The 13,260-nt window shown below is 43.2% G+C and overlaps 2 protein-coding genes across 4 annotated transcripts in view; one reads left to right on the top strand and one right to left on the bottom strand.

The window, feature by feature from the left end:
* The first annotated feature begins 789 nt into the window (after nt 1-789).
* The window catches only part of LOC139576299 (C-Jun-amino-terminal kinase-interacting protein 1-like), a 118,203-nt gene continuing 105,732 nt past the window's right edge, over nt 790-13,260 (top strand). The window contains exon 1 of one of the 3 annotated variants that reach the window (XM_071402243.1): nt 790-1,337. In XM_071402243.1, coding sequence (XP_071258344.1) covers nt 1,215-1,337 — 123 coding nt within the window. In that variant the 5' untranslated portion in view covers nt 790-1,214. The remainder of the gene's footprint in view (nt 1,338-13,260) is intronic. The other 2 variants (XM_071402246.1, XM_071402245.1) reach the window with 2 other exon arrangements.
* Nucleotides 3,487-12,966, bottom strand: LOC139575126 (general transcription factor II-I repeat domain-containing protein 2-like). Its single transcript, XM_071400129.1, has 2 exons — nt 11,127-12,966; nt 3,487-3,549 (listed from the first exon to the last, which is right to left on the bottom strand). The coding sequence occupies exons 1-2, from the start codon at nt 12,738-12,740 to the stop codon at nt 3,487-3,489; spliced, it is 1,677 nt and encodes a 558-aa protein (XP_071256230.1). The 5' UTR covers nt 12,741-12,966.

Genomic DNA, 13,260 nt, shown 5'->3' with positions numbered 1-13,260 from the left:
GTCAGGATTTTATCCCGAAGTCCCTAAATGCAGACTCGTTGCTCACCACTGTCTCTCTGCTGGTTCAGGCTCTGTCTCACTCTCTGGCCCAATCTGTGTTCCCTATGCCTTCTCAAGAACTTCTGCCTGAGTCTCAGTGACTGGTTCACTAGTACTAACAGTTCATTTTCCAAACATAATATATTGTATAAAGCAATTACAGGTGGTTATTAGAATGAAGTAGAAGTTTAGATAGACATTATATTCACAAATGTATTCATGGTCACCTTACCGTAATCATGGCCTCTTGCTTTGAGAGGTAAATAATTAAATGATTTTGCCTTTGTCCTTGGTTTCTCTGTCAAAATATGAACAAGAGCTAACGAAGTCCCTGTAAGGTCTACTGAGAGCATTGTCTGCTGAAGTGATGTACCTCCAAGCTCTTAGTCTTGTCCAACAACTAAAAGATAATCAAATCAAATTTTATTTGTCACATGCGCCGACTACAACAGGTGATTTTTCTTCCTTTAAATAACCAAACCAAAGTATTCTCTGATTAATAATCATAGATTATGTGAAATTATATTGTCAAAATAATATGCTGCTCCTGCTTCTACAACAATATACATGGTGCTAGATATGCCTTCTTTGTTCAATAAAATATGACTAACACATACACACAGAGTTTTGTAGAAGGCATGAAGGTGGCATGAAAGTCAGGGTTAATGGAGTGTACACCCCCCTCCTCCCCCATCAGGAGATGAAGCAGATCCTCCTGTCTCCTTTCATCCATCTTGTTTAGAGCAAAAGGGAGAGAGGAGGAAAAGAGGAAAGGGAGAGAAGATGAGAATAACCCAAGCATGATCGATCTGCACAATGAATAATTGAAGAGGGATGTATTTTGGAGAGTTCTGTTCTCAGCCCAGCCAAGCCAAGCCCAGCTCTCCTACAATGATTTCTCTTTCTACTCCTGCTTGTGACACAGGGCAGCAGTTCCCTGCAGTGCACCTCTCGCATAGTAAATCTGATGTACATCCGGGACAGTGTAAACACTGATGACTCGAAAACGGCTCTCAGTGGGAGAAGAGCAGAGAGGAGTCGGTTACCTAATAGAACTTTGCGCTGGCTGCTCCTGCCGCTGCTAACGACGATACTCCTATATTCACATTCTGGGCTCAGGAACATTTAGGGCGACAGGAGGAAGGAGGGATAACCAGAGCAGGGCTTTGAATCATATGCCTAACCTATCGACCCAGCTGAGCACACCTCCTCCTCTCCTCTGTGAATGCCCTCACTTGCAGCATGGACTCCGGAGGGGAAAGAGAGGAAGGGTGGATGGAAGACCAGTGGGAGAAATGGTAGGGCAACACAACATCTCTCTTTCCTATCCTAGGTGCTTACCACACTGGCAGAAACCTAGTGGAGGGCTGGGTGACCTTGTGTGTGTATGTAACTGCTGAAAATCTGTCGCTCCCTATGCTTCGCTCAGTGTTGCAGCATATGACAGGGATGCCCTTGAAGTAGAGCAGATGCATAGGGGAGAGGCAGAGAGAGAAGACAGCGAGAGTGGAGGTTGCACTATAGGTAGATGTAGTAGCTTTTATCATATAAAACACATGTAATATAACTCTTGGGAGAATAAGAATAGAGAATATGATGATATCACCAGGATGCTGGTATGTTGAAAGCACAGACTTGCTGACTCTGTGTTTGTTGTTGTACGGTGTTGGATGTAAAGGTGACCCATTAGATGGGACTGTCCTTACGATGCACACCAAATGTGAGCAGCAAAGGTTGATGAATGAATGCCATGCCTGATTTGGGATTAAGATGTAAATTAGCAGGAGAGAGAGGCAGGCTGATGTGGCTGTATTAATGAATCAATCATGTGTCTAATGCTTAAAATGGAGAAGCCATTTGTGGGATAATTTAATCAGCAAATGAAGGAAGATTCACAGCCGTATATGATGTCAGTAATTGGGTAATTCAATAAATCACCCTAAGCAGATTCACAGATCCTCTGACTGTGTTATGGTTTATTATAAATCTTACAGGCTTTGGGCTTTTGCTCGATTTCGTGTTCGCTTACATTTTCCATTTCAAGGTTGGTTCTGTTTGGGTGTGGCTGGCCCTGATTGGAATTATCCTCATTGGTCAGGATGTGTTCAAATCAGAATAATATGCTGCTCCTGCTTCTAGCACAATATTTACGCAACATTTAATATTTAAACAATATGCATGGTGCTTGGTTACGCCTTCTGTGTTCAATAGAATATGACTAAAACACACATGTAACCGATGTGAAATGGCTAGCTAGTTAGCGGTGGTGCGCGCTAATAGCGTTTCAAACGGTGACGTCACTCGCTTTGAGACCTTGAAGTAGTGGTTCCCCTTGCTCTGCAAGGGCCGCGGCCTTTGTGGAGTGATGGGTAACGATGCTTCGTGGGTGACTGTTGTTGATGTGTGCAGAGGGTCCCTGGTTCGCGCCCGGGTTGGGGCGAGGGGACGGACTAAAGTTAAAACTGTTACATTGATGCTGTTGACCCGGATCACTGGTGGCTGCGGAAAAGGAGGAGGTCGAAAGGGGGGTGAGTGTAACCGATGTGAAATGGCTAGCTAGTTAGCGGTGGTGCGCGCTAATAGCGTTTCAATAGGTGACGTCACTCGCTTTGAGACCTTGAAGTAGTGGTTCCCCTTGCTCTGCAAGGGCCGTGGCTTTTGTGGAGCGATGGGTAATGATGCTTTGTGGGTGACTGTTGTTGATGTGTGCAGAGGGTCCCTGGTTCGCGCCCGAGTCGAGGGGACGGACTACAGTTATACTGTTACACACACACACAGTTTTGTAGGTGGCATGAAGGTCAGGGTTAATGGAGTATACACCTTACCGTGAAATGCTTACTACAAGCCCTTAACCAACAATGCAGTTCAAGAAATAAGCATTTCGCTACACCCGCAATAACATCTGCTAAACATGTGTCTGTGACAAATAAAATTTGATTTGATTTGAATACAGTTGAGAAAATATTAACTAAATAAACTAAAGAGAAAAAAGGTATAAAAACAATAATACAAAAGTAACAAGAAAATTACATAACAATAACGAGGCTATATGCAGTACCGAGTACAATGTGCGGGGGTACAGGTTAGTCGAGGTAATTTGTAAAGTGACTATAAACAGCGAGTAGCAGCATTGTAAAAACAAAGAGGGGGGAGGGGAGTCAATGTGTATAATCCGGGGTGGCCATTTTATTAATTGTTCAGCAGTCTTATGGCTTGGGGGTAGAAGCTGTTAAAGAGCCATTTGGTCCTAGACTTGATGCTCCGGTACTGCTTGCCGTGTGATAGCAGAGAGAACAGTGTATGACTTGGGTGACTGGAGTCTGACAATTTTTGGAGCCTTCCTCTGACACACCTAGTATATAGGTCCTGGATGTCAGGAAGCTTGGCCCCAGTGATGTACTGGGCTGTACGCACTACCCTCTGCAGCGCCTTATGGTCAGATGCCGATCAGTTGCCATACCAGGCGGTGATGCAACCGGACTGGATGCTCTCGATGGTGCAGTTGTAGAACTTTTAGAAGATCTGGGGACACATGACAAATCATTTGGGGACCCATGACAAGTCTCCTAAGGGGGAAAAGGTGTTGTCAAGCCCTCTTCACAACGGCAGTGTGGACTGTGATTGAGATTGCGTCATCTGTGGATCTGTTAGGGCGGTATGCGAATTGGAGTGGGTCTAGGGTTTCTGGCATGATGGTGTTGATGTGAGCCATGACCAGCCTTTCAAAGCAATTCATGGCTACCGACATGACTGTTACGGGTCGGTAGTCATTTAGGCAGGTTACCTCTGCTTTCTTGGGCACAGGGACTATGGTGGCCTGTTTGAAACATGTAGGTATTACAGAATCGGTCAGGGAGAGGTTGAAAATGTCAGTAAAGACACTTGCCAGTTGGTCCATGCATGCTTTGAGTACACATCCTGGTAATCCGTCTGGCTCTGTGACCTGTTTAAAGGTCTTGCTCACATCATCTACGGAGAGTGTTATTACACGTTCATCCGGAACAGCTGGTGCTCTCATGCATGTTTCATTGTTGCTTGCCTCGAAGCGAGCATAAAAGGCATTTTGCTCGTCTGGTAGGCTCACGTCACTGGGCAGCTCGCGGCTGGATTTCCCTTTGTAGTCTGTAACATTTTTCAAACCCTGCCACAGGGTTACTCAAAGCCAGTGGCATGTCATTAGTAAAGAATTTTTATGTTTGGAAAAATAACGTTCCCAAGGTAAACGGACTATTTCTCAGGTGCAGATGCTAGAATATGCATATAATTGACAGATTAGGATAGAAAACACTCTAAAGTTTCCAAAACTGTCAAAACTTGTCTGTGAGTAATACAGAACTGACTTTGCAGGCGAAAACCTGAGGAAATCCAACCCGGAAGTGCCTTTTATTTGGAAAAATCCCTGTTCCGTTGCCTGCCCCTCCTCCGTTTAAAGGGTTATCAACCAGATTAATTTTCCAATGGCTTCCTCAGGCTGTGACCAGGCTTTAGACATAGTTTCAAGCTTTTATTTTGAAAAATTAGCGAGATTTTTCAAAACGCGTCAGGTGCCCTTTGATTAGTTCCTGCGCGCGACAGATGTAGCTTGACATTTTCTTTCTCTGTAGTATTGAATAGGTTACCGTCCGGTTGAAATATTATCGATTATGTATGTTAAAAACAACCTGAGGATTGATTATAAAAAACCTTTGACATGTTTCTACGAACATTACTGATACTTTTTGGAATTTTTGTCTGCCCTCGTCTGCCCTTCAGGACCGGAACGAGCCTGTGGTTTTCTGAACATAACGCGCAAACCAAATGGCGGTTTTTGGTTATAAAACTAATCTTTATCGAACAAAAATAACATTTATTGTGTAACTGGGAGTCTTGTGAGTACAAACATCCGGAGATTATCAAAGGTAAGCGATTAATTTTATTGCTTTTCTGACTTTCGTGACCAAGCTAATTTAAGGCTAGCTGTTCTTAGTGTTTTGTCTAGTGATTGATAAACTCACAAACGCTTGGATTGCTTTCGCTGTAAAGCATATTTTCAAAATCTGACACGATAGGTGGATTAACAACAAGCTAAGCTGTGTTTTGATGTATTTCACTTGTGATTTCATGATTATAAATATTTTTTTATTTTTTATTTGGCGCTCTGCAGTTTAGCGGTTGTTGTTGATAAATGATCCCGGTAACGGGATCCGTGCGTCAAGAAGTTAATACACACAGAACCCAGCAGGGGAGTGAAGGAGATAAGAGACTAGTCAGACATACCACTATCAAGCAACTTGGGGAGTGGAAAATTACTGCTGAGCCCTTAGAAAACACTGGAACTATTGTCTCTGCTGCAAGTTTGTATAACTGTATATGCATGGGATTGGTCTCATGACTAGAAGGTGTTGACGTAGGCAGTTACATCACTTGGGGTTGATTGCAAGCATATTAAATCAACTTGGACCCTTTCCTATTTGGCAGAACTTACTCGGAAACATGCGTGCTATGTTCCCGTTGTCAACTTCTGTCTGCAATTTCATTAAAGATATACTTCTCCTTAATGCAACCGCTGTGTCAGATTTCAAAAAAGCTTTACGGAAAAAGCACACCATGCAATAATCTGAGTACAGCGCTCAGGCACCAAAACAAGCCATACAGATACCCGCCATGTTGTGGAGTCAACAGAAGTCAGAAATAGCATTATAAATATTCACTTACCTTTGATGATCTTCATCGGAATGCACTCCCAGGAATCCCAGTTCCACAATAAATGTTTGTTTTGTTCGATAAAGTCCATAATTTATGCCCAAATACTTCCTTTTTGTTCACGCGTTTAGTTCACTTATCCAAATTCACGAGGCGCAGTCACTTAGTCCGGACGAAAAGTCAAAAAGTTCCATTACAATTCGTAGAAGCATGTCAAACGATGTATAGAATCAATCTTTAGGATGTTTTTATCATAAATCTTCAATAATATTCCAACCGGACAATTCCTTTGTCTTTAGAAATGAAAAGGAACGCAGCTCACTCTCACGGCATTCTGCCAGACCTCTTAGTCAAACAGCTCTTATTCGCTCCCCCTTCACAGTAGAAGCCTGAAACAAGGTTCTAAAGACTGTTGACATCTAGTGGAAGCTTTAGGAAGTGCAACCGGACCAAATTTTACACTGTATATTGGATAGCCAAAGACTTGAAAAACTACAAACCTCAGATTTCTCACTTCCTGGTTGGATTTTCTCTCAGGTTTTTGCCTGCCATATGAGTTCTGTTATACTCACAGACATCATTCAAACAATTTTAGAAACTTCAGAGTGGTTTCTATCCAAATCTACTCATAATATGCATATCTTAGCTTTTGGGCCTGAGCAGCAGGCTGTTTACTCTGGGCACCTTATTCATCCAAGCTACTCAATACTGCCCCCCAGCCATAAGAAGTTAATAAAGGTTTTTGATTGATTTACTTAAAATATATGGTCTGATTGCTGATTTCACCATAAGCAATGATTGACAAGGAACACGGAACCTACACAAACATTTGGCGAGCTTGTCAGGAGTGAGTGTCCACCCTGGTTGGAGGAGATTCTACATCATGGTGCCAGAGCTCCAAATTAAACAAGCTAAGCAGACACCTGTTTAATCTAAGTCTGTAATTCATTGACATTCACTGGTGTGGTTTCCCTCTAACAAGTAAGTGGCACCTCACTCACTCTAAAATATATACCTACACTTTGAATATGACATAGTCAAATTCTAAATTGGAGAAATGACATAACGGCTATAGGTGAAATGCATGATTTCAATATATGATGAATGAAATGAATGATTGATGATTTTCATTTTAATTTCAGGTGGTAATGCAGCTACCAGTACTGAATACTAGTTATTTTATTTTTTGAGAGGTGATTCAGTAATAATCATCTATTTTATTTTGAGTGGTAATGCAGAGACCATTACTGAATACTAGTTATTTTGGTTTTGGAGAGGTGGTTCAGTAATAATCATCTCTTATATTTTATTTCAGGTGGTAATGCAGCGACCATTACTGAGTACTATTTAGTTTTGCAGAGGTGATTCAGCAATAATAATCTATTTTTATTTTGGGTAGTAATGCAGCGACCATTACTGAATACTAGTTATTTTTTATTTTGTAGAGATAATTCAGCGACAATTACCCAGGCCACCTTGACCTATGGGAGGGCGGTTTATTTTTTATTTTTGTAGAAGTAATTCTGTGTGACATTTACCCAGTGAATGAGTTGAGTTGTTTATGAATAGTTTAATTCTGTGTGAAATTTACCCAGTGACTGAGTTGAGTTGTTTATGAACAGTGCGTATGTTTCATTTGTTTGTTTGTCTGTGGATTATGGCAGGGTTTATTGGGTAATGGCCCAATGGTGGAATAAAAAGTTAGTAGTAGGACAGAAGTTATTTGAATAAAAGGTTGAACATATTTGTTAGTAACTCTTTCCTACCATAGGACATTATAGGAAATGTACAACCCTTAGTATACCAGTAAAATTATTACAAGGAAGTTCTGTAAAGATTCTCATAGAAAATTACTTTGTGATGCTATCACCAGGGGTCACTGGTGTGTAACATATTACTGTTACTCTACACCAGGGGTGTCAAACTCATTTTCACCGAGGGCCACATCAGCATAATGGCTGTCCTCAAAGGGCCAGATGTAACTTATAAATGTAATCGAATGTAATGTAAAATAAATGTAACTCCTCCTTAATGTTAAATAACTCATTATTTATTATAACTTATTCAAGTGACAATTACAGTTGCATAGAAAATATATGTTTGCTTGTAGCTCTAACATAAATCCTTTAAAATTTTGTCAGCTTATGAAAACCCACATAACTCCATTAATGAAGGATCAAACTGTCCAAGTGAATAAAGAAAAATAACATAAAACTTAGCTGCAAAGAACATGTATGACACATGTAGCAGTTTACAAAAAAAGGCTGCACACAGCCGTGCACCCAACTGATGGTTTGATGACAACAATTTGTCTGCATACACACATAAACCTGCAAACATTAAATAATTACTACAGCAGCTACACATAAATAATATGTAATCAACTAAAAATACCAAAATAAAGGTTGACTCAGTTCACAACTATATTGGTCAAGTTTTTCGGTTAGTCTTTGATGAGGAGATGCTGCCTGTCCTTGAACACACCAAGTGGATTCTCTCTCTACTATCGATTGATCATGTTCTGAAAATGATAAACACAAAACAAAATGCAAGCACAATCATTAAATTGCACACAGTTTAACTGTTCTTCTTCTTGGTTGAATTACATTTTATTATATTTTAATTAAGTTTAAAAAAAAATGCTTGCCTGTGTGTTTTCTGACCAGATGTCTGACACCGTTTTCCCGTTACCAGTGTGTCAATGTCTGGTTTTAGGTCCTGTGCTGAGGCAATGCGTAGAACAGCATGGAGGTTGTCATCCGTGAGGCGTGATCTGTGCTTGTTTTTGTTCAGATTCATTATGGAAAAAAACTGTTCGCACGCTTTCGGAAAAGCTGACCACGACTCCATTTTGTTGATTCCAGCCTACAAACAAAAACTCAAACAACAAGCTCCCGCGCTCAGGTCTGTTCAACGCTGGTCCAACCAATCTGAATCCACGCTTCAAGACTGCTTCGATCACGCAGATTGGAATATGTTCCGCATCGCGTCCAACAACAATATTGACGAATATGCTGATTCGGTGAGCGAGTTCATTAGGAAGTGCATTGACGATGTCGTACCCACAGCAACGATAAAAACATTCCCAAACCAGAAACCGTGGATTGACGGCAGCATTCGCGTGAAACTGAAAGCGCGAACCACTGCTTTTAACCAGGGCAAGGTGACCGGAAGCATGACCGAATACAAACAGTGTAGCTATTCTCTCCGCAAGGCAATCAAACAGGCCAAGTCTCAGTACAGAGACAAAATCGAGTCGAAATTCAACAGCTCAGACACAAGAGGTATGTGGCAGGGTCTACAGTCAATCACGGATTACAAAAAGAAAACCAGCCCCGTCGAGGACCAGGATGTCTTGCTCCCAGACAGGCTAAACAACTTTTTTGCCCGCTTTGAGGACAATACAGTGCCACTGACACGGCCCCCTACCAAAACCTGCGGGCTCTCCTTCACTGCAGCCGAGGTGAGTAAAACATTTAAACGTGTTAACCCTCGCAAGGCTGCAGGCCCAGACGGCATTCCCAGCCGCGTCCTCAGAGCATGCGCAGACCAGCTGGCTGGTGTGTTTACGGACATATTCAATCAATCCTTATCCCAGTCTGCTGTTCCCACATGCTTCAAGAGGGCCACCATTGTTCCTGTTCCCAAGAAAGCTAAGGTAACTGAGCTAAACGACTACCGCCCCGTAGCACTCACTTCCGTCATCATGAAGTGCTTTGAGAGACTAGTCAAGGACCATATCACCTCCACCCTACCGGACACCCTAGACCCACTCCAATTTGCTTACCGACCCAATAGGTCCACAGACGACGCAATCGCAACCACACTGCACACTGCCCTAACCCATCTGGACAAGAGGAATACCCATGTGAGAATGCTGTTCATCGATTACAGCTCAGCATTTAACACCATAGTACCCTCCAAACTCGTCATCAAGCTCGAGACCCTGGGTCTCGACCCCGCCCTGTGCAACTGGGTCCTGGACTTCCTGACGGGCCGCCCCCAGGTGGTGAGGGTAGGTAACAACATCTCCACCCCGCTGATCCTCAACACTGGGGCCCCACAAGGGTGCGTTCTGAGCCCTCTCCTGTACTCCCTGTTCACCCACGACTGCGTGGCCATGCACGCCTCCAACTCAATCATCAAGTTTGCGGATGACACTACAGTGGTAGGCTTGATCACCAACAACGACGAGACGGCCTACAGGGAGGAGGTGAGGGCCCTCGGAGTGTGGTGTCAGGAAAATAACCTCATACTCAACGTCAACAAAACAAAGGAGATGATTGTGGACTTCAGGAAACAGCAGAGGGAGCACCCCCCTATCCACATCGACGGGTCAGTAGTGGAGAAGGTGGAAAGTTTTAAGTTCCTCGGTGTACACATCACGGACAAACTGAACTGGTCCACCCACACAGACAGCGTTGTGAAGAAGGCGCAGCAGCGCCTCTTCAACCTCAGGAGGCTGAAGAAATTCGGCTTGTCACCAAAAGCACTCACAAACTACTACAGATGCACAATCGAGAGCATCCTGTCGGGCTGTATCACCGCCTGGTACGGCAACTGCTCCGCCCACAACCGTAAGGCTCTCCAGAGGGTAGTGAGGTCTGCAGAACGCATCACCAGGGGCAAACTACCTGCCCTCCAGGACACCTACACCACCCGATGTCACAGGAAGGCCATAAAGATCATCAAGGACAACAACCACCCAAGCCACTGCCTGTTCACCCCGCTATCATCCAGAAGGCGAGGTCAGTACAGGTGCATCAAAGCAGGGACCGAGAGACTGAAAAACAGCTTCTATCTCAAGGCCATCAGACTGTTAAACAGCCACCACTAACATTTAGCGGCCGCTGCCAACATACTGACTCAACTCCAGCCACTTTAAAAATGGGAATTGATGGAAATTATGTAAAAATGTACCACTAGCCACTTTAAGCAATGCCACTTAATACAATGTTTACATACCCTACATTACCCATCTCATATGTATATATACTGTACTCTATATCATCTACTGCATCTTGCCATCTTTATGCAATACATGTACCACTAGCCACTTTAAACTATGCCACTTTATGTTTACATACCCTACAGTACTCATCTCATATGTATATACCGTACTCTATACCATCTACTGCATCTGCCATGCCGTTCTGTACCACCACTCATCCATATATCTTTATGTACATATTCTTTATCCCTTACACTTGTGTGTGTGTGTAAGGTAGTAGTGTGGAATTGTTAGGTTAGATTACTGTTGGTTATTACTGCATTGTCGGAACTAGAAGCACAAGCATTTCGCTACACTCGCATTAACATCTGCTAACCATGTGTATGTGACTAATAAAATTTGATTTGATTTGATTTGATTTGATTTGATAGGTGCTCCCAAACATGGACAGAACACAGGCAGCATGAAGTCGAAGCTGTGGCATCAAACCAGGAGGCAGCAGACGGTAAAAGTCCTGGATTGTAGCATCCTGAAACTTTGCTCTCAGGCCACTGTCGCTTTGAAGCTCAATTAGCTCCATCTGAAGGTGTTGGGGTGCAGTGCAGACATCGGTGGTGAAAGGATTGGCAAAGATGTCAAAGCCAGACTGTTGTGCTCTGAAGTCAGAGAAGCGCCGATCAAACTCAGTCTTTAACCAGCTCAGTTTGGTAGCCAACTGAGCACATGAAAAAGTCTCGGGAAATGAGGCTGACATGCTCTGACAAACAGGAAAGTGAACAAGATTGTCCTGTTTCACTTGCCACATCCATAAGTCCAATTTACGCTGGAAAGCCGTGATCGTGTCGGACATCTGCGTGATGACTTGTTTGCGTCCCTGCAGCTTCTGATTCAGCTGGGCGAGATGGTCGGTTATGTCACACAACACAGCAAAGTCACACATCCACTTTGGATCTGATAGTTCAGACATGAGTTTTCCTTTACTCTGCATAAAAAGAGCAATGTCTTTCCTGAGCTCGAAAAATCGCTTGAGGACTTTGCTCCTACTCAGCCACCGCAGTTCTGTATGGTACAGCACATCCCCGTGTTCCGAGCCCATCTCCAGCAAAAACTGCTGGAACTGACGGTGATTCAGGCCACGCGCCCGAATGAAGTTCACTGTTTTCATGACTGTGGTCACAATGTCCTCCATCCCCAGCACCTTCCCACACAAAGCTTCTTGATGGATAATGCAATGATACGTTATCAAAGGCGTGTGACAGTTCATTTTTTGCATTTTCCCCTTCATTAGTCCAACCAAGCCCACTTTTCCTCCACACATTGCCGGTGCACCGTCTGTAGTTAATCCTACCAAGTTTTCCCACTGCAATGCATTTTTACTTACGGACTTCTCTACCGCATCAAAAATGTTCTGTCCCGTCGTGGTCCCATGCATTGCAGCCACATCCAACAGCTCCTCAGTGATAGAGAGGTCCGACTTTACGCCTCTAATAAAAATTGATAACTGCGCTGTGTCCGTGTTATCTGTGCTTTCATCAACAGCTAATGAAAAAGCTGTGTAGCTGCGTGTCTCCTCGGCCAGCTGTGTTGTAAGATTTTCTGCTAGTTCCTTCACTCGGTCGACGATGGTGTTTCTTGATAAACTGACATTTTTAAAAGTCTGTAACTGGTCGGGACACACCTGCTCACAGACCTTCAGCATGCACTGCTTCAAAAACGCTCCCTCTGAAAAAGACTTGGAAGCGTGGGCGATTTCTTCAGCCACAATGAAGCTAGCTTTCACCGCGGCCTCGTTTTTGGCTGTGGATTTCATGAACAAACTCTGCTGCGACCGCAGTTTGCCTTTTAATTCTTGGGCAATTTGTTGCTTTTCTTGAAGGCTAGCTTTAGCGTACTTAGCTCCGTGTTTGGTGTCAAAATGTCGACGCAGATTGTACTCTTTGACAACCGACACCGCCTCGTAACACAAAAGACATACCGGTCTTTCTCCTTGAAGCGCAAACAAGTATTCGCCTTCCCATCTTTCTTGAAACAGTCTTCCGTCTGCATCAACTTTTCTCTTTCTGGACATTTTGGGATCATTATTTATATCTCAATTCCACTCGTTGGCATGGACACTGCCGTGGCTAGCGTAGTCGAAAGGCATTGTGGGAATGTAGTTTTTGGTCAAAGCACGCTCTTAATTTATTTTTTGGTATTTATTTTTAGACACTCAAAACTTTTAAGCTCTCGCGGGCCACATAAAATGACCTGGCGGGCCACATCTGGCCCGCGGGCCTTGAGTTTGACACATGTGCTCTACACCCTTAAGATATAATATTAGTAACTGAAGTCTATCATGTGGTTGTCTCTGTGAGGCCCGTGTGTGAAATATATTTGAGTTTAGTAGAACCATTTACTATAGCCTGGAATAAGTGAGAGTAGAATTAGGATTACAGTATCTCCCACTGTTGTTTAACACACACTGAAAGGAGATAGAGAAGAATGTATATAGGTATATGTCTACATATTACACCCACTTTAGGATAACCCTATAGAAATTGGGAAACACATTACACCCAGACTATTTAAATTAAAAGCGGGAGCACCAT

This window comes from Salvelinus alpinus, chromosome 5 (genome assembly GCF_045679555.1).
Source record: "Salvelinus alpinus chromosome 5, SLU_Salpinus.1, whole genome shotgun sequence".
Classification (NCBI taxonomy): Eukaryota; Metazoa; Chordata; class Actinopteri; order Salmoniformes; family Salmonidae; genus Salvelinus; species Salvelinus alpinus.
This window is presented reverse-complemented; position numbering and strand designations above follow the sequence as displayed.